The sequence below is a fragment of the Zootoca vivipara genome, chromosome 17 (assembly GCF_963506605.1).
Source record: "Zootoca vivipara chromosome 17, rZooViv1.1, whole genome shotgun sequence".
NCBI lineage: Eukaryota > Metazoa > Chordata > Lepidosauria > Squamata > Lacertidae > Zootoca > Zootoca vivipara.
The window spans coordinates 34,516,401-34,537,392 of record NC_083292.1 but is presented as its reverse complement, the minus strand read 5'-3'; the positions used below and the strand labels follow the sequence as shown (position 1 = coordinate 34,537,392).

At 47.7% G+C, this 20,992-nt stretch overlaps 2 protein-coding genes across 3 annotated transcripts; one reads left to right on the top strand and one right to left on the bottom strand.

Moving 5' to 3' along the window:
- Positions 1 to 11: 11 nt before the first annotated feature.
- LOC118076111 (uncharacterized) lies at positions 12 to 5,631 on the top strand. Of its 2 annotated transcripts, none has more exons than XM_035098665.2 (2): positions 12 to 74; positions 1,478 to 5,631. In XM_035098665.2, the coding sequence occupies exon 2, from the start codon at positions 1,601 to 1,603 to the stop codon at positions 3,569 to 3,571; it is 1,971 nt and encodes a 656-aa protein (XP_034954556.1). In that variant the 5' UTR covers positions 12 to 74; positions 1,478 to 1,600; the 3' UTR covers positions 3,572 to 5,631. The 2 variants fall into 2 exon arrangements, with proteins under 2 accessions (XP_034954556.1, XP_034954554.1); XM_035098663.2 differs by having other exon boundaries at positions 24 to 116.
- A 1,418-nt stretch (positions 5,632 to 7,049) lies between these two features.
- RAB13 (RAB13, member RAS oncogene family) lies at positions 7,050 to 14,964 on the bottom strand. Its single transcript, XM_035099068.2, has 8 exons — positions 14,456 to 14,964; positions 12,209 to 12,269; positions 11,534 to 11,594; positions 11,100 to 11,177; positions 10,651 to 10,740; positions 9,516 to 9,581; positions 8,768 to 8,818; positions 7,050 to 8,189 (listed from the first exon to the last, which is right to left on the bottom strand). Exons 1-8 carry the CDS (start codon positions 14,577 to 14,579, stop codon positions 8,118 to 8,120), a joined length of 603 nt encoding a protein of 200 aa, XP_034954959.1. The 5' UTR covers positions 14,580 to 14,964; the 3' UTR covers positions 7,050 to 8,117.
- Positions 14,965 to 20,992: the final 6,028 nt, after the last annotated feature.

Here is a 20,992-nt window from a genome sequence, read left to right as displayed (position 1 = left end):
AATGACGTATCCGAGAGGCGGCGCTGCGAGCGCGCGGGGATGTTGCACGTGGCGGCGGAGGCGGCAGCAGAGGGGTGACAATGGCGCCTCTAATGGCGGGTGGCGGAGGTGGGCAGGTCGGTGGGTCTGCGTAGGGCCTGGGGGGGGGGCTGGTTGTGAAGAAGGGCGGACTGGAGCCCCGGGTTTGCTGGGGAGCCGGGACTGGGAGGAGGCAGCTGCCCCTCCCCCCAAATCAATAAAGATCAATAAAAATACATAGCAGACTGAGGTTCTCTCCCCCCCCCAAATCCTGGCTAAAATCATGCGTGGCGGGGGCGATGAAGAGGTGGAGGGCGGTGGTGGGGTCCCGAGAAGGAGGAGGGTAGGGTTGCCACTGTTCTGGAAAAATACAGGACAGGGAGGTGCAGTGGGGGGGGGGAAGATCTCTTCCCCCCCCCAAAAAAAACCTGGTGCTGACGTGATGGTGCTGACACGTGCATTTGGAGGGGATCCCTAACTTGGCAGAGAGAGGAAAGCTGAAATGCAGGACAAAATTATCCATACAGGACACAGCGTTTTACATTGAAATACGGGACAATCCTGTATTACACAGGACAGGTGGCAACTGTAGAGAGGGAGGTGGGTTTCTTTGCCCTCCCCTCCGCCAGCACCTCTCCACTTGGGAACTGGGAGGGTGATGGCTAGGGTGCTAAGAACAGCATGGCCAAGACGGGTGGTGTTCAAAAGCTTGCTCTTGGGGGGTGGGTGGGCATGCATTGATAGCAAGAGAGGGGTTGGCAGTAGAATGGGGCTTGCCCCTATGTGTGGCATTGCACAGAGGACAGCTATAACTTTTAAGGGGGTTCATCAGTAGTTGGGGAGGAGTTGGGGGATGCATGCCTATGTTTTGCCACCCAGTGGCAGACGGCCTTATATTCTGATGATGCGTTGCCTCATTGTTGACCAAGATAAGTGTGTAGCAAGGCAAGTTAGGTCCATAACATTGCACCTGAAGTTGTGTACAGTAATCTATTAAACATTAAAAGCCTCCCTGAACAGGGCTGCCTTCAGATGTCTTCTAAAAGTCTGGTAGTTGTTTTCCTCTTTGACATCTGGTGGGAGGGTGTTCCACAGGAAAGCTGTGGTGCATGCCCTTTAGCTGAATGGAGCCCTTTATCATTGTTGTGACAGGGCGTGTTTTTTATGCTGTTGTCACCATTCATTTGGTTCACAGCCATCATTTGGTTCGCATGTCTTGTGAAAGCTTTTCTTTTTGGCCAGGCTTTCCCAGACCCATAAGATTGGACCCTGTTTTACATGTGTGAACCCTCTGGATCTCTCTTTTGTTTGATTGTATGTGCCTTTCTATTGCTGTTTTATAGGTTTTTATAGACATCTGAATTCTTTATGAAGGTACCCAATAGAGGGTTCTAGTCTTTTTCCTGAAGAATACATGAATTGTTCAGTAAGTAATTTTCTGTCTTGTATTCTTTTGTAGGGCTCTTTGCTCTGCTATAGGAGGCAGTGCTGTATGGTGTTAACTTCCAGTTCCAAGTTCCGTTTAGTCTTTTGCCACCTTTCTTAACGGTTTTTTCTACGTGCTGTGCTTCTACGTGCCAAAATGCCGAAAAGAAAATGTAGATTTTCTGTCCAGCTACAGAGGAAGTATACCTGTTTCAGAAGAGGTAGAGATGACTTTGAAGGTGAATGCCTGGTATGTAGACCGGGTACGTTTGTCTCTGTGGCACATAAAGGAGGGCGTGACCTGCAATCGCACATGGACTCTGAGAAACACAAAATAGCAAGTCGAGGAGAAGCTTCTTCAGCAAAATTAGCAAACGTTTTCGTAAAATCCTGTAGCAAATGGGAAGATGAAGTAACCGCAGCAGAAGGAACTTTCGCTTTTCACACCGTCAAACACCACCACAGTTATAACGTGATGACGTGCACATCAGGCCTCCTGAAGACGATGTTCCCGGATTCCGATATTGCAAGGAAGTTTTCAAGTGCAAAAACCAAGACAGAGGCAATTGTAAATTCTGTATTGGCGCCCGATTGTTTGGAAAATGTTCTGAAAAGCCTTGAAGAAAATGAAATAGGTTATTGCGGCGTTTCTACAGATGCGAGTAACCATGGTCCGGTCAAGGTGGTTGCAATAGTTATTCAGTATTTTGACTGGAAAAGTGGTGGTTTGCAGTCCAAAATAATTGAAATGCAAAGCCAACCCAATGAGACTGCAGATACAATCTTTTCGTACGTGAAGGAAACCCTTGACAGTAAAGGACTGTTAAAGAAATGCATAGCATTCACAGGTGACAACTGCAACACAGTGTTTGGAGGGATACAGCAGGATTCAGAAGGAAGAAATGTGTTTGCAAAGTTGAAGAGTGAGCTGGATAACAAAACTTCAATCGGTGTGGGATGTCCAGCGCACATTTTGAATAACTGTGTCCATCAAGCAGCGGACACGTTGGACGTCGACGTTGAGAGCGTCATTTTCAAGATATACCAGTACTTTCATATCTATAGAGTCCGAACGGAGCAGTTAAAGGAGTACTGTGAATTTGTGGACACTGAATACAACAAGTTGCTGTCTCGCAGCAAGACACGGTGGTTGTCGTCCTTTCCGGGCATCACCAGACTCATTCACGCGTTTCCAGCCGTCAAGGCATTTTTCCTCTCCCAGAATAAACCGCCGACAGTGTTGCAAGAGTTTTTTGAGCATGAGCTCAGCGAGGCTTATTTATTGCACTTGCAGTCTCTCATGAGTATGTTTCACTCGTATGTTTTAGAACTCGAAAGGGAAAACAATTCGGTGGTGGAGATTCTCCAAGTTCTGCTTTGTGTCCAGAACATGCTCGCTGAACGCAGGAGCCACAGCTTCATGTCCCTCAAGGTCAAGAGCCTTCTGAAAGAAAAGCGCGAGGAGGGTCTCGGCGCGGAGTGCGACAAATTCTGCGCAGAGGTCAACCGCTTCTATGACAGCTGCATAGAGTATCTGGAGAAACGGATGGAGCCCATGAAGGAGTTTTCATGCTTCATGTGGATGTCCCTTAGTGAGTCACTAGAGTGGGACAAGGTAGGACCTTCCATAAAGTTTCTCCTGGACAGGGAGGTGTCCATAGATGAGGGGAAGTGCTTCGATCAATTCTGCAACCTCGAGAAGTTTGTGGATCAATTTAAAGGCGACGACGAGTTCATTAAGCTCCAGGCACATCAGAAGTGGACCAAGTACTTTGAGACTTCCAAAAACATTATGTGCCACTCGGAACTTTTGAAGATGGCACAGGGTTTCTTTGCCCTTGCCTCACATTATGCAAACGCAGGGTGCATTTTCTCTCTGAGCAAAGAGAGAGGCAACTTATCCTTGGACTCGCTGCGAAGTATGGTGCTACTGCAATATAATTACAAGCACGTTACTTGCAAGGAATTTCACGCCTATCTCTTAAGCAATACGCAGCTGTTGAACAAGATAAGATCTACAGAGAAATATGCTTGGGCCAGGCAGCGTCGGACAGAAGAACAAAGTGCCTCTGAAAGTGTTTCTTTTTGTACCAGTACAGGAGTTTCATACAGGGTACCGATGTATTGAAACACTTGTTCTATTTTTATTGTATTGTATTGTATTGTAATTTGAGCACATTTACTTTTACAATTGGTTACGTATTTGGTTATAACCAGTTCGATTGTTTGTATTGCTATTATTTTAAAATGAGCGTCGTCATAGTGATCTGTAGTTAAAAACAGAAATCGGGAAATGTGTATTTTTTTTCGCTCTTCAGAATATGGCATCCCTCTGTATCTTGTCGTTTCTGTATACATTAGCAGGAGACTCTTCCCCAAGATGGCCGTCCCAGCTCTGATTGACTATGGCTAGTTTGTTTATTTGAAATAAGGGAGTGAGAGAAGGTTGGGGGGCGCAGGGCGTGGTTTATTGCCTTTGGTTACTGCAGTGAGATTTGTTTGCATACAGTGGTACCTTGGTTTACAAACACAATTGGTTCCGGAAGTCTGTACTTAACCTGAAGCGAACTTAACCTGAAGCAAACTTTCCCATCGAAAGTAATGGAAAGTGGATTAATCTGTTCCAGACGGGTCCGCGGAGTACTTAAACTGAAAATACTCAAACAGAGGCGAACTTAAACTGAGGTATGACTGTATTTGGAGTTGGGGGGGAGGATGGATTGTTGGGTCAAGTAAGCCACATTGATCTGTATGCTGTTGGTGGATCCTTGTTGACTATGGCTAGTTTTTAAACGCTGCACCGATGACTAGCTTGGGCCAAGACTTTTCAAAACGCAGCAGGCAAAGTAGCTGCCTTAAACGGAACAATAGCGATTGGGCATTTGGAAAGGCAAGTTTGGGATTGAATATACTGTACAAGCATTCTCTGCTTGGCAAAATGCTCTAAGTTGTCTCGTGCAGAAGCTGCCTGGATATTAATATCTGCAGGACAAGGTCTCCTGTACAGTAATACCTCGGGTTACGAACGCGATCCGTTCCGGATCGCAGTTCGTAACCCGAATAGTTTGTAAACCGAACGCGATGGGCGCCGCCATTTTGCGCATGCGCAAAGCGCGATTCTCGCGATTTCCGCGCTTTGCGCATGCGCAGATCGCGCGATCGTGCGTGTGGTGCTTCTGCGCGCGCGCGCGGCAAAAACACTTCCGGGTTTGCGCAGTTCGTAACCCGAACTGTTCGCAAACCGAGGTGGTCGTAACCCGAGGTACGACTGTAAAGCATCAGGTAAGGCTGGGAAAGGACGTCTTGCTGTTGTCAACTTTGCTGTCTGGTCTTTGACTGTAATAAAGATTGATTGATTGTTCGGCCCACACCCCGTCTGAAGCATCGAAGAGACTCTGCTGGTCAGTGTAGACGATACTGAGCAAGATGGGCCAATGGTCCAATTCAGTATGGGGCAATTACTATGTCCCTCTTTAAATCAGCCCTTTATTCACTCAGAACCACGTGGACTAGAATCACACTATTATATTTGAGGGCAGGGCTGGAGCTGAGGGGCAGGGCATCTGCTTCACATGCAGAAAGTCCCAGGTTTGATCCCCAACGGCATCTCTGGGTAGGGCTGGGAAGATCCCCTTCCTGAAATCCTGGAGAGCTGCTGCGTCAGTGTAGTAGACAGTACTGAGCTAGGCAAACCAGTGGTCTGACTCAGTAATACTAAAGAATGATCTGACAGATTCCTTTTGTGGAATATATGTGGGGCGTGCAAGAAATGTTGCAGTATGTGGCGTGCTCCTTTCAGGGTGCCAGCCAGCCACCAGTGACCGTCCCAAAGTACTCCATTCCCTCCTTCCTTGTTTTCGCCGGGTTTCTAAAGACATGTAATGACGGCGCCAGGCAAGCCTTTCCAGGGACAGCATTTCACACACGGGGAGCCACTGCAGAAAAGGGAAGACGGGAGCCATAGCTGCCAAGTTATCCCTTTTTTAAAGGGATTTTCCATTATGCTGAATAGGCTTCCTCGCGAGAAAACGGAAAACTTGGCAGCTATGACGGGAGCCGGATTCCAACCACATCTGGAAAGCCACAGGCTCCCCAGCCCTGTCTTAAAGGTAAAGGGACCCCTGACCATTAGGTCCAGTCACAGACGACTCGGGTTGCGGCACTCATCTCGCTTTACTGGCCAAGGGACCCAGCGTACAGCTTCCGGGTCATGTGACCAGCATGACTAAGCCGCTTCTGGCGAACCAGAGCAGCGCACGGAAACGCTGTTTACCTTCCCACCGGAGCGGTACCTATTTCTCTACTTGCACTGGCATGCTTTCGAACTGCTAGGTTGGCAGGAGCTGGGACCGAGCAACGGGAGCTCACCCCGTCGCAGGGATTCGAACCGCCAAGCTTCTGACCGGCAAGCCCTGGGCTCTGTGGTTTTGACGCACAAATGCATTAATGCATCCTCCCTGTTTGGCTGAGGATAGATATGAGGAACCTGTGGACCTCCTGATGTTGCTAAACCACAACTCCCACCATTCCCCCCAAAACTCAGTTGGTGAGAGCATTGCGCCGACAACACCAAGGTTGCAGGTTCAGTCCCTGTATGGGGACAGCTGCATATTCCTGCATTGCAGGGGTGAGGTTAGACGACCCTCCGGGTCCCTTCCAACTCTATGACCCCCTGATCACTGGCCATGTTTGCTGGGGCAGGTGGGAATTGGAGCCCAAGAACATCTGTCCTCAGGGTAGACCCATTAGAAATCAATGACAAGTCTACTCTGGTTGGTGGGAGTTGTAGTCCAACAGCACTTGGAGGGCTGCACACATTCTGCACGCCTGAAATGCATGGAATTAAAAAAAAATGTGGAGAATTAAAAATGGGATACCTGTGGGAAAGGCCTAGGAAAAGACGAGGTCACTGCAACAGGATAGAGAACAAGCATCATGCCCACACCATACGTTTACAGCGCATTCAACACACATGGCTTTCCCCCAAAGAATTCCGGGAGCTGTTGTTTGTTAAAGGTGCTGGGAATTGTAGTTCTGTGGGAGTGAACTATAATTCCCACAGTTGTTGTTTTTTTGGAGACGTGTGCATTCCATGTGCGCTGAAACTGCTTAAAAAATATAATGTGGATATGGCTAAAGATGCATTTTTATTTTATTCCTCCTTTCATAAAAATTTATACACTGCTTGATCGTAAAATAACCCTCAAAAGATTATCGTGTGTTTTTTTAAAAAAAGATAAAAACAACTACAGTACAGTATTTGAAACATTCTTTTAAAAAATCAAAACCGGCAATAAACTAAAAGCAGATTAAAACACGCACCAGTGTTCTACATATCTGGGTAGGATTCCCTGTAAACAAAAATGTTTTTAGCTGGCGCCCAAAACAGCACAGTGAAGGCGCCTGAGTGATGTCAAGAGGCAGGGAGTTCCAAAATGTAAGTGCTGCAAGATTTGAAGTCTTCCAGCACCTCTCTCAAGGGGCATGGCAAGAGGTCCCGTCCCCCTGCCAGAACCCCCACTTTTTAATCTCTCGGGTTCTGTATGCCATGCGACGGAAGGCACGGCACTCCCCCCCCCCACACCCCCGGGGCCAGGCTGACTCTCACAAGGCCTGCTACATTTAGTACAGGAGACATTCAGAAATTACGGCAAACATTTTAATACTGTTCAAAGGGTTACCGAAAGAATTAATAATAATAACTAAGAGGCACATGTGGAATATTGTGTGGGCCTTTTTTGGAGGGGGAGTTTCTGTGGGCACATTTCCAGGCTCCTGCGCAAACGTAATGTGGGGGGGGGGGCTGTGGGGGCAGAGGGAAAGCCTCTGCCCTCTTCCTCACGGGATGTTGGGCTGAAGTTGCATTACAGGGCGAACACCTGTTCCCAGGATTAGGCTGGCTATGGGGAAAGTGTCAGCATCCTGTAGTGCCCCGCCCCCACTCAAAAAAGTCCAGGGGTTGGACTTAGATGACCCTTTGATTCCTCTCCAACTTCTGTGGTTCATGGTGGCCCCAGTGCATTCTGACTCCACTGCAGCCAAGACCCCACCCCCACCCCCAACATTTAATTCCCTCCACTATCTTGGTAGTGGTTCCCCCATAGGGTTGCCAGGTCGGGAGCATCCCAGACCCTAATATTTCAGCGTCTAAACCTGAGACCTAGGGACGGGTCCTGGGGATTCTTCCTCTGCACTTCCACCACTGAGCCCTGGAGGCGGAGATTAATTGGGAGCAATATGCAATTATCTGCTGCTGGCTCCTGCCAGGCTAAAACTTGGAAGCTGCACACATAGTTTTCTGAATTAAAAAAAATACCTTAAAAAGGCACTATCACCCACCTGAGGCCTTCTCTGCTGCCTGGAAAGGGCCCAGGTGACCCTGGAGATTTTGGGTCACCCCGGAGTTCTTGCAACCCTAGACCCACATCTCTTGGGCAAGAGCCCTTCCAAATGGTCAATGTTCCCTACGGCCAGGGAACTTGGGGACACAAAAGGGGGGAGAGAGGGAGGTCTCGGCCTGCGAGCCCCACCTGCCGTCAGCCCCCCACTCCTGGGGTCCCGCCCGTAAGGGTTTCTGAGCTTCGTGGAAGAAAGCGGAGGCGTTTGGAGTGTAAATAGCGAAAGGGGTACGTCCTACGACAAGGCAGAGGAGCGACGGGATGGGACAGTCGCCGCTACACCACCAAACATTTACTGCTGCTTTTCTGCGATCCTTTCAGCTCCAACGGGCCCTTGACGTGCTGAGCCTGGAGGAGAGATGGACAATAGGGTTGGAAGTACTTCTATACAGAGCACGTTGTTGACCTGTGGAACTCAGTGCCACTGGAGGCGGGGACAGCCACCAGCTTGGATGGCGATGGACAATCCACAGGAGGAGGAGAAAGCTATCGGCGGCTACTAGCCACAATGGCTGTGCTCTGCCCTCCATGGTTTTTGGGAAGGAGGTGCAAGGCTCTGACAAGGTCATACTGTCCTGTTTGTTCCTTTCCAAAGCCTAGTTGGCATTTTACCAGCTTTGGGAAGACGGTAGGAGGGCTTTAGGACCCTGCCAGGCCCTCGTTCCTCCTTCCCAAAGCCTGGTGCCTCTCTTACCTGGCTTTGGGAAGGTCGCACAAGGTGGGGTGTCAAATTTTGGCATCTATTACCCAAGTCCGCCACTGGCTCTGATAGGCCCCAGCCACCCAGTGACTAAAGATTTCTCATCCACCTCTTCCCCTCAGGCTAGCTGTCCAAACCCTGAACCATCACACCCCTGCTCAGGGAAGTCCCGGTCCCCAGCCCCCCCCCCAAAAAAACTCCATCCCCTTTCTCACAGACTCCTCACCGATTTTTTGCTTGATTTCTGAAGTATGTCCCGGGCCAACGTGCTGAAAGCCTGGAGGGGAAAAACATAGCTCCATCTGACCTCTGTCGCGTTCATTTATTATTTTAACATGCAAAAAAATGTTTGCCTTCACAACACCCCTGTGAAGTAGGCCTTCCTTTGCTCCCATTTAAACAGCCTGGTCACTATTTGGGAGGAGGGAAGCCCTCTATTGACCATAACATCCTTCTGGAGAGGGGCTGGGAGCTGGGGGCACTGCTATACAGTGGTTCCGCTCCTTCCTTCAGTATGCAGATGATACCCAGCTCTACCTCTCTTTTAAATCGGAACCAGTGAAGGCGGTGTGAGTGCCTGAAGGCGGTTGGAGGATGGATGGCTGCTAACAGATTGAGGTTGAATCCTGACAGGACAGAAGTACTGTTTTGGGTACAATCACATCCCAACCAATCAGGGATCACACACCAAATGCACTTATGGAGATAACAAAGCAGGGATGCAGAAAACGGGTGACTTTAGATGTTGTTAAGACTACAGCTCCCATCATCCCCAGCCAGCATGGCTCAAAGGTCAGGAATGATGGGAGCTGGAGTCCAACCACACCTAGAGGACCTCAGGGTCCCCATTTCCTGCTACCGACTCTATAGACGCCACACACACTTCTTGGCCTTTTATGCCGAAGCTGCAGTGACTTAGCCCTGAAAGCGTAGCAGCAAAACGCTGAAATAAATAGGAGGCTCTCGCCACTCACCTCCTCTACGTTCAAGCTGGATTTCGCACTCGTCTCAAAAAACCTGATCCCGTGCTCCTTGGATAGCTGTTGGGAAAGAAGTGGGATACTTGGAATGCCAACGCTTTGGCAATCCTTGCTGCACCCACCTCACAACCCATCTCAGTCTTCTCCCAACCCCATAGAACAGGGGTGGGCAGGCGTCAGACTTGCTTGGTTGACTGACAGCAAGGAAAGGGTACACATAAGCCTTCCTCCTGTCACACAAAGTTTGTTACAAAACCTGAAACAGCTGCTCAAGTGCAAGAGCAGGAAGTTAAGCCCACCCTTGAATCAGAGGAATTGATGGAAAGATTATCTTGGGTGAATAAATGTGACTTTTAATATTCCCTCCTGTATGATCGCATCATAACTTGGGCTTTCTGATACTTCTTTACATACATGCTTATATATGACCCTCTTAATGGTTACTTTGGTTATTGTTCCATCTTTGAAAAACTAGATAGATAGACAAATAGATACACACACACACACACACACACAGCAGTGTGATGACAACCTTACTTTTTTATGTATATAGGTGTGGGCATGGATATATACACCTACAGTGGTACCTCGACTTACAAAGACGATCCGTTATGCGGCCGTCTTCGTAAGACAAAGTCTTTGGTTGTCGAAGCGCCCGTTCTGCACATGCGCGAAGCGCGTTTTCGTGCTTCTGCGCATGCGCCGACCGTGTGTACCGCTTCTGCGCAGGGCGCGCGCGGCGAAAAAACGTCCGGGGTTGTCGACTTCGGAAGTCAAAACCTTCAGAAGTCGAATCGTTCGGATGTCAAGGTACCACTGTATATACATAAAAATTTAAGGCTGTCATCACACTGCACCACCAAGAGGTGGCAACACCAACACAGGATGCCAGGCAGCCCAGGCAAACTGTTTAAGTGCTTCATAGAGCAAATCGCTCTGTGAAGAGCTCCCCAACCTCACCACTAAGTCTAAGTGCAGGAAGGTTTAACTGAAGGGGTGAGGCGCTCCAGAAAACCGCTCAGCTCAGCACTCTAACCTTCAAGTGCCTGTCCCCATGTGCCATTTCATCCCTGCCACACCCCATCCTCTCTGCCCTGCCTAAATATGTCGCTCTGGCTGCATCAGATACCTTCTCTGCTCGGTCCCGGGGCACTTTGCGTTTGCTCTCCATGTCACACTTGTTCCCCAGCAGGAGGCGCTCTACGCCGGCTGAAGCGTTCTGCAGAAGAAAGGGGGGGGGCAGAGAGATCTAAACATCGACCAGGCAGGTTTCAGGTTTTCCCACCATGATCCTCCACCCATACCATCAGAAAGACCTTGCTGGATCAGGCCAGTGGCCCATCTAGTCCAGAATCCTGTTCTCCCAGTGGCCAACGGGATGCCTGTGGCGGGAGAACAGAGCCATCGTGCCCACAATGCCACCGCCCTCCTGCCTTGTCTACCACAAGGCGATGTTGGATCCATAGCAGAAGAAGGGCGGTGGGCGAGAGGGCGGATGAAAAAACAGGGTGGGTGCCTGCCTGCCAGCCGCAGACCCCCTCCATCCCACCCCCCACTTTCTTCCTCATGCTCACTCACTTCCTTAATGCTCTTCATCCAGTTTTGGATATTCTCAAAGGATTTTTCATCTGTGATGTCGTACACAAGGATAATCCCCTGGGAAGGAACCAGGTGTTAATACTTGCTTGCATTTTAACAGAATGAATGGCAACGCAGCAAACAAAACAAATTAAAATCTACCCATCTGACATCAAGGTCAGGTTGCAGAAACCTGCTGTTTGTATATTTATCCCAGAATTCCAATTAAAACACACACAGAGAGACATTTACTGGCCGTAAGCTTCTCCCCAATGGAAAAATCCTTCCTTGGTGGCCTTGTTGCATTGGCCCTTTTGACCGTATGTTAAGGGGCCCTCCCTAGGCTACGAAGATCCCACTTCTGGCACCAATCGCATAATGGCATTCCGGCCTGGCCAAGAAGCTAGGAGCTGCTGGGTGTCGGGATTCCATACCATGGCTCCCCGGTAATACGCTGTGGTGATGGTCTTGAACCGTTCCTGGCCAGCCGTGTCCCTACAAGAGAAAGAAGTCCAAAATCGCAAGAGACGGGGACCGTTATCTGAAACCTCCTCCCATCGGGACCCATCCCGTTCTGAAGCCTCGTACGCACAAAGGAAGGGCCTTGCTGCTAAATCAAGCCCAAAGGCTCCTCGAGTCCAGCACTGTCTGCCACAGTGACATATCAGGTGCCTCTGGGAAGCACAGGAGCAGATATTCCCTACTGTTCATCTCCTCCCCTGAGCAACTCATATTCAGAGGTAGAGTGCCTCTGAACCAGGAGGTTCCATTTAACTCTATGAGGTAGATCGCAGTGCCTTGGGAGTTGGCCGTCCCTGCTCTATCCTGTCCTCATTTTAGCCCTTTTCTTCTTCCTTTCTCAACCCAAAGGGTGCTTTTTCAGACCTCCTTTTTTCAGATGCCTCCGCCTGAAACTCGACTTCCCCCCCAAAGCCCAAACTCCCCAGTCCTTTATCTCCCGACTGAAATAAACCCAAAGCACAGAGTTCCCTGCCTCTGCTCACTTGGAGACTCCTGCCTGTCTCATGCTCTGCTGTCAAAATGTAGATTTGCAAGCGCCTTGGGGGCAGAGACTCATGAAAGGTTTGCGTTGCACCATAAGGACGTACCAAACCTGCAGCTTGATCCTCTTCCCTTCAATGTCCACTGTCCGGATTTTGAAGTCGATCCCTAGATAGGGGGAAGATGGGGGTCAAGCTACTCACACACACATATATAGGCTCACACTCTCTAACAGAATCATAGAGTTGGAAGGTACCCCGAGTGTCATCTAGTCCAACCCCCTCCAATGCCGGAATCTCAGCTAAAGCATCCATGACAGGTGGCCATCCATCTCTTAGGAACAGAGGACACAGCCCAGCCCTACCTGGAGAGACCTCTCCCTGAAACCCTGCAGAGCTGCTGCCAGTCAGTGTGGACACTACTGTACTCGATAGACTAAAGGCCACTTCCCAAGTTCCAGTTTATTCAGTTCCATGAGGACTGGAATCTTAAAACTATTTTTAAGTGACGCCCATACCTCGGCAAACGAGCGCCCTGTCACATAGATCCTGCCAAAGATCTGCACCCCCGAGGAAGACCCATCTCATAATAGGCATAAGCACCCCAAGAACTGGAGTTCCCACCTCAAGGAGCTACGGTCCCCAGCACCCTCCACAAACTACAGTTCCCAAGATTATTTGAAGGAAGTCACGTGCTTTCAAGTGGTGGGTGGATGGTGGAAGAACCCTGGATGAGAAGCAGGGAGGTGAAGATCTCCTAGGGTGGGAAACAGGGAGAGGAAAGGAACGCTCCCGCGTGAGGCTGGGAGGGTCTGCCATTTTCTGTGGTGGCCAAGATTATGCCCGACGTTTGGACAGAGAGAAAGGTTTTGTATCTGTGCCCTTGGGTGGGCTGTGCTTTTAGATATCCTGCTGCTCATTTTCTCCCTCTGTAAGTTTATGCTGCTGCTGTTATGCAGATGATGATGGTTAATAATAATAATAATAATAATAATAATAATAATAATAATAATAATAATAATTTCTTTGTAAACTCCCCCACCCATCTGACTGGGTTGCCCCAGCCACTCTGGGTGGCTTCCAGCGTATTATATCACAACACGGTAAAACATTAAAGCTTCCCTAAACAGATTCCCTTCAGATGTCTCCTAAAAGTCAGGTAGTTGTTTATTTCCTTGACATCTGTTTGAAGGATGTTCCACAGGGCGGGTGCCACTACCAAGAAGGCCCTCTGCCTGGTTCCCTGTAACTTTGCTTCTCGCAGTGAGGGAACCGCCAGAAGGCCCTCGGCGCTGGACCTCAGTGTGTAGGCAGAACGATGGGGGTGGAGATGCTCCTTCAGGTATACTTGTTCTTCTAATATGTACTTTATTCTGTGTTTCTTCTACAAGACTAGTTCAAACTGTTACTATTAGTACATAAGGCCCTTAACTGCTTTATCTTATTAGTTTACCAGCGAGATCACCTTGGCCCATGCATGCCTCACTGACTGCTTCTGTCTGCGGAACAGGTACCTGCAATAATACCTGTTCCGCATTTGTCAGAACTCAAAATCTTTTAGCATGGAAGCACATGCCCTTTGGAACTCCCTGTCCATTGACATCAGGCAGGCACCTTCGCCACACTCTTTACGGCACCTGCCAACATAGCTGCCAAGTTTTCCCTTTTCTCCTGAGGAAGCCTATTCAGCATAAGGGAAAATCCCTTTAAAAAAAGGGATAACTTGGCAGCTATGCCTGCCAAAAACTTCTTTGTTTAGGCAAGCCCATCCAATCATGTCGAACAATTTTTTAAAATCTAGTTTTTAGCTTATTGTTGGTTTCAATTATTTCTTGGAATGTTTTAAAACAGTTCGGTTAGGGTGTCAAATTCAGATCTGGGAGAGACCAGGGTTCCAATCCCCACCCAGTCCAATTCTCACTTGGACCAATTGCCGCCTCTCCGCCTAACCTACCTCTCAGGTTACAGGTAAGTAGCTGTGTTGGTCTGACGTAATCAAAACAAAATTTAAAAAATCCTTCCAGTAGCACCTTAGAGACCAACTAAGTTTGTCATTGATATGACAAATGAAAGCTCATACCAATGACAAATTTACAGGTAGTTGGTCTCTAAGGTGCTACTGGAAGGATTTTTAAAATTTTGTTTTGACTACCTCTCAGGGTTGTTGTGGGGTTTAAATGTAGAGGGAGAGTATCGTGCCCTTGTCTTCTTAAAAGGTGGGACATCGATAAGGAGGATGCGAAGTCTTGAAGATCGAGGCGCAAGGGGGTGGCAAAGCCCCTCCCTTTCCCCAGATCTCCCCAGAACCGCCCACCGCATTCCCCTGGACCCCCCCCCGCCCCCAATCCCTCTCACCGATGGTACTGATATAGGTCCCGCTGAAGTTGTCTTCTGCAAAGCGGATGATCAGGCACGTCTTCCCCACTCCGCTGTCTCCGATCAGGAGCAGCTTGAAGAGGTGATCGTAAGATTTGGCCATGGCCCCCAGAGAGTTGCAACTTGGGTTTCTTCCTCTTTCCTGGGAGGGAAGAAAAGAAAAGAAAAGAAAGAAATAGAAGGAGCTGGGAGGGGGGGGAGAGAAAGAAAAGAGAAATCAGAAAAGTTTAAAGGGGGGGAGGGATGAGAAGTTGCGAGGTGGAACCCAAACTCCTCCTCTCGCCCAGCAGCCTATTTTTTTTCCTCCTCTTCCTCCTCCTTCCCAGCCAGCGGGAGGCTCAGACCACTCCCCCATTCCTCCTCGCTGGAAGGCGAGGGAGAAAAGCCGCTTCCCCCCCCGGGCAGGGAGGGGTTAAGCCAGCAGGGCTGAAATGTCTGTGCTGACTCAGCCCCGGGAGGAGCGGATTTCTTCAATGGGCTCTTCTTCCCCCGCCCCCGCGCGCCCCGGGCAGCATGAATGAACTTGGCGCTGCCGTTCATTCATGCCCCCAAAGGGAGACCTGACGCCTGGAGGAGTGCGGCGCAGTGGTTAGAGCGCTGGGACCCGGGAGAGATCAGGGTTTGTAATGTCCTGCTCAGGCCACCGTGAAGCTTCCCGGGTGTGTCCTTGAGCCAGTCGCCAGTCTCTCCTACCTTGTTGCCGGGGTTGTTGTAAGGATAAAGTAGTGGCCTGAGGGGTGGGAGAGAGCCAGGCATGCCACCTTTTTTCAACACTTGAAGGAAAAGTGGCATAGAAACGGGATGCGGAACTAAATAAGAGCCATTCGCGAGGCGCTGAGAGTGCCCTTGAGCATGTGCAAAGTACCTTTCATTGAGTTGCTGCATAGCGAGCTCCACACCTCGTGCGCACACGTTAAGGTGGCGTATGCTCCATACATTTAAAGTACATGCTTGCACATCAAGGGATCCTAGGAACTGTAGTTTGTTTCTCACAGAACTACAGTTCCCAGCACCCTTAACAAACTACAGTTCCCAAAGAGGTTCACAACATTAACCTTATATATATATATATATATATATATATATATACAGTATATATATATATACAGTATATATATATATATATATAAAACCAAAGGTTGGGAGTCAATTTTAAATTCTGATTTTTCGTTGTTCTTTTTTTCAATCTATTCTTCTTTCTTTCTTTCTTTCTTTTTTTCTTTCTAATTGTTTATGTACTGTATTCTTTTTTAATATATGAGATTGTATATTTAAAAAATTTTTTTTAAAGGTTTTCATCTTTTATTATCTGTAATGGACAGAGAGTCTCTGGAGAAACAGGCAGAAGTTCAACAGGTGAAACACTCTTCTCCATTACGCCAGGAAAAGCCTCCATTTCTTTTCTTGTTTTCTAGGGGAGGAAAGGAGCAGGATTTTGGTCTGCTAAGCACACCAGGAAAAGAGAGCGTGATCCTGCATCTCGATTTGAGAAACAATGGCCTGTCTGTATCCGTTACTCCCATCCACTGACTTCAATCACACCATGTAGAGTTAACAGCAGGGGATTCCAGCAAACAGTCAATTGGCTTAGATATTTTTAGACTGTATAAAACTCCTGAGGTTGATCTGGGAGTTGTAGAAGAAATCAGAATAATAAAGAATAAATAAACTTTTAGTTGCCATATTTCAAAAAAAGTGAAAATCCAGACACAAAAGTCGTTGAGCAATTTTTAAAGGGAAATCACCAAAAACGACACTGCCGGCACTGCTTCCTACTGCAGTATTCCAGTATTTACGTCCAGTAAATACCAGACGAACGTCAACTGGTAGGTTGGGAGTCCTCAGTGGGTGAGAGCCTGATCCAAGGAGGGTGGCAATAGAAGCACTTCCGCCATGAGAATACATGGTAAAAAGTTAAAAAAATGGCTCCCCAAATGCAGATTTGGGTCCTGGCTTGTAAGACATACGTGGATCACAGAATGAGAGAACGTGGAATGTCAGGAACAGGAATTGATTAAACATATGGTGAAGGTCTGTAGGATCGATTTAGTAATATGGTGTTTTATTTTGTTGTACTGCAAGGCATAGCACTGAGAATAATAATAATGATAATAAGAAGAATTAGAATTAGAATGTATGTATACCCCACCCATCTGGCTGGGTTTCCCCAGCCACTCTGGGCAGCTCCCAAAATAGTAGTAGTAATAATAATAATAGTAATAACAGCAATAATAATAGTAATAATAATAATGTGAAAGTTCCCTAAGCAGGGCTGCCTTCAGATGTCTTCTAAAAGTCAAATGGTTGTTTATTTCCTTGACATCTGGTGGGCGCCACTACCGAGAAGGCCCTCTACCTGGTTCCCTGTAACCTCACTTCTCGCAGTGAGGGAACCGCCAGAGGGCCCTTGGAGCTGGACCTCCGTGTCTGGGCTGAGTGATGTGGGTGGAGATGCTCCTTCAGCTATACTGGGCCGAGGCTGTTTAGGGCTTTAAAGGTCAGTACCAACACTGTTAGATGCGATTTTGTGTTAAAAAATTTATTAAGACTGTAAACTCCTTGAGGGCAGGGATCTATTCCCCCCCCCCGTATGATTCTTTAGGGTGCCATTAACAATGCTGATTGTGCTGTATCTACAATACCATTCTAGATGCCTGCTGAAAATATTATAGTTTCAGCAACCCTGTCCAGACTTCAGACACATCATTCAGTTATTTGTTCTAAATGTGTTTACTTTTTAAATGGTTTTTTAGTGATGCTTTTATGCATAATTGTTTTTAATTGGTCTGTGTATTTCATGTTTTATACAGAATTTAATCTTATTACTGCTCAGGGATTATTATAAGGAAATATTATACATTTCCTAAATAAAAAGAACCCTATAATGTACTGATAGTGGTTTGATTCTCTGAGAAACTGCACCAGTGATGCAGAATTCATCTGCAGAAACGGTTCCACTGGATTTTATAGTCTGTGGACCAATTGCTTTTGGAAATTGTAGTCTCTTTTTTGTATTTTATCATATTTTACATTGTCATACACAACTTGGATGGCTTTAGGCTTTGGAGCAGTTTATACCTAAAGAAGAAATAAATATGAAGAGAGGAATTCCAAGGTTTGCAAAAGTGTGTGTGTTTGGGGTTGGGGAAAATCCATTAGGAAGGCTGTTTAGAAGATGACAACAACAACAACAACAACAACAACAACAACGGCAAGAACAACAACAGACACTTTGTTGTTGTTTAGTCGTTTAGTCGTGTCCGACTCTCCGTGACCCCATGGACCAGAGCACGCCAGGCACTCCTGTCTTGCACTGCCTCCCGCAGTTTGGTCAAACTCATGTTCGTAGCTTCGAGAACACTGTCCAACCATCTCATCCTCTGTTGTCCCCTTCTCCTTGTGCCCTCCATCTTTCCCAACACCAGGGTCTTTTCCAAGGATTCTTCTCTTCTCATGAGGTGGTCAAAGTATTGGAGCCTCAGCTTCAGGATCTGTCCTTCCAGTGAGCACTCAGGGCTGATTTCCTTCAGAATGGATAGGTTTGATCTTCTTGCAGTCCATGGGACTCTCAAGAGTCTCCTCCAGCACCACTATTATAGCACAATGAGGACTGAATAGGCCAACGATGCAGAAAATTCTGATTGTTCAGGTGAGGGAATGGCAATCTGGGATGGGATACAGTCAGACTGGAATGGAATATCCTGGAAAACAGCATGGATGGATGGCAGCCACAACGGCAGCTTTCCATGCTGCAATATTTTGTTGCAGATTCTGCTTTCTTGATGGTGATGACGACGACTAGTTAGATAGGATACATGCAGGGAAGAAGAGGAAAGATCTAGGCTAGAGGTAGAGTCATAGCTCAATGGGTAGAGCTGCATCTGCCTTGCAAGGAGGTCCCAGCTTCAATCCTCAATGGCATCTTCAGGTAGGGCTGGGAGAGGGACCCCTGCACAGACCCCTGGAATGCTGCTGCCAGTCAGTGCGGGCAATGCTGAGCCAAGATGGTCCAAGGATTCCAGCCCAATATATGGCAGCTTCTTATGTTCCTGGGGTGGAAGTACCTATTATAACTAAACAGAACCCTCAGTATTGTCTACACCGACTGGCAGCAGTTTCCCAAGGCTTTGCGGGGAGGTCTCTGTCCCAGCCCAACCTGGAAATGCTGGGAGGAACTGAACCTGTGGCCTTCTTGCATGCAAATCAAATGTTCTCCCACAAGGTGGGATCCTTGACCGCTAGGTGGTCTGCACTGTTAATAAGCAATGTTCTCCTCCTGCAATGGATTGGAGTTCTCGGCTGATTTAAAAGCAAGACTTATAGGCAGTAGCAATTATTAGCTTCCTCTGTATTTAAAATAAAAATAAAGTTGGAATACTATACTCACTTCATGTGGGAGCATATCCAGTTGTACTCACGGGACTTAATTTTGAGTAAGTATCCATGGGATTGCTCATTCTCAGCTTGGCTAACGAGCCACGGCAGAAATATAGCCAACGAATAAAGCGGAAATAAAGAAGTAAGTCTTGCACCCAAACAACCACTTGGCAGCAGGCGAAGGCCACATCTCTCACTGGTGGTTCTAAGGCCTGCAATGTGGGGTGGGAAACAGATTTAAGGCAGGAGCCCATTTTGTAATGGGCTATGTAACACCAGAGAGAGTTATGGGCGCTGGCATCATCACCTTTGCCATGACATCATCTGCCTGCATAGCCCAGAGTGCCTATGAAAGAGCTGGTTCACACCAGGATGATGTCATACCAGGATGATGCCACTCCACTCCCCAAGTGCGGGATTTCATCCATCCATCCATTCATTCATTTATCAAGTTATTTTGATCCCTGCCTTTTAGGGATCACAAAGCAGTTTACAAAACAGGAACCAGGCTTAAAACATAGCAATATTATTATTTTTTAAAACCCCTAACTGAGTCCTATCAAAATTAGACAAGTTGGCAATAAGATCAGTGAAATGCTTGGTGGTGGTGGTGGTGGTTGTTTTTTGTTTGTTTTTTAAACTGTTCAGCAACAGTTTGAAAACCACAAGAAAGAGGAGGCCAGTTCCAGAGAGGATGGTTCCACCACTAAAAAAAATATTCTGTCCCTGGTACTCGTCAGCTTTTGAGGTGGATATGGGAACCCAGGCATGTTCCTAGGTGTGCAGGTAGTCCTTCAAATAGCTGGGACCCAAGCCCAGCATTTGAATGGGAGCCTAGAAATGAGGAGATAACCTGAGTCACGGATGTATGTAGTTCGGTTTTGGCAGCAGTCTCCAAGGGGAGCCCCATGTAGAAAGCATTACAGTAGTGCAACCCAGACACGACCAACATGTGTGCAATTTGAGGAGAGGCCTCTTTTTTTCTAGACAAGGCTATAGCTGGTGAAGCAGCCTAAGGTGATCAATGCCCATTGTGGCCACCTCAACATCTCCATGTATAGAGGTGGGTTCAGCAAAACCAACAGTGATGTCTGAATGCATCATGAGAGTGAAACTTCAGCCTAAAGCAGCATAATTTACTGTTTTATTACAAATACTACGGCTGCTGCTGCTACTACTCCTCAAATCTTACTTCAAGGAACTTAGAGCAGTCTCTGTGGTTCTCTTCCCATTTTATACTACTAACAACCCTGTAAGGTAGATCAGGCTGACAAAGGCCTAATAATAATAATAATAATAATAATAATAATAATTTCTATCCCGCTCATCCAGCTGGGTTTCCCCAGCCATTCTGGGCGGCTGTATTGTATTAAAATACAATAATCTACAGTACTAAACATTAAAAGCTTCCCTAAACAGGGCTGCCTTCAGAAGTCTTCTAAAAGTCTGGTACTGTAGTTGTTTCTCTTTGACATCTGCTGGGAGGGCTTTCCACAGGGCGGGTGCCACTACCGAGAAGGCCCTCTGCCTGGTTCCCTGCAACTTGGCTTCTCGCAACGAGGGAACCGCCAGAAGGCCCTCAGTGCAGGACCTCAGTGTCCGGGCAGAATGATGGGGGTGGAGACGCTCCTTCAGGTATACTGGGGATTTGAACTCTGGGTTCCCTTGTCCTAGTCCAAGAGCCAGTGGTGGGGCTGCTCTGTCAGACTAGGATCTGGGAGACCAGGGTTCAAATGCCGTTTCAGCCATGATGCTCACCAGGTGACCTTGGGTCAGTCACTGCCCCTTAGCCAAACCAACCTCACAGAGTTGTTGTGGGGAGGAGATGAGGAGAGAACCATGCATATGTCACCTTGAGCTCTTTAGAGAAAAACAAATAACAAATAAACTCCTTAGCCACACCACCAATGGGGCTGGCAGGATGCAGGGTCAATGTGGAGAGCCACTCTGGTGTATTTGAAGGTGCAGGGTGTGTTTAGACCTGGGTTCAAATCCCCACCCACCCATGAAGCTCACTAGGTGAATTTGAGCCATCCTAGCCTACCTCACATGGTTGCCTGTGAAGCTAAAATGAGGTGTGTCTACACTATCATGAGCACCTTGGGAGGAAAAGCAATGCATGATTAAATGCATTTGTGA

What these genes read in the sequence shown, in the direction of transcription:
- LOC118076111 (XM_035098665.2), top strand. Translation starts at nt 1,601, where the DNA reads ATGCCGAAAAGAAAATGTAGATTTTCTGTCCAGCTACAGAGGAAGTAT.
- RAB13 (XM_035099068.2), bottom strand. Translation starts at nt 14,579, where the DNA reads ATGGCCAAATCTTACGATCACCTCTTCAAGCTGCTCCTGATCGGAGAC. An exon ending in GACCTATATCAGTACCATCG is followed by an intron (nt 12,270 to 14,455) that starts GTGAGAGGGATT and finishes CCCCCTATCTAG; the next exon opens with GGATCGACTTCAAAATCCGG. An exon ending in CCCGGGACCGAGCAGAGAAG is followed by an intron (nt 9,582 to 10,650) that starts GTATCTGATGCA and finishes CTTTCCCAACAG; the next exon opens with CTATCCAAGGAGCACGGGAT.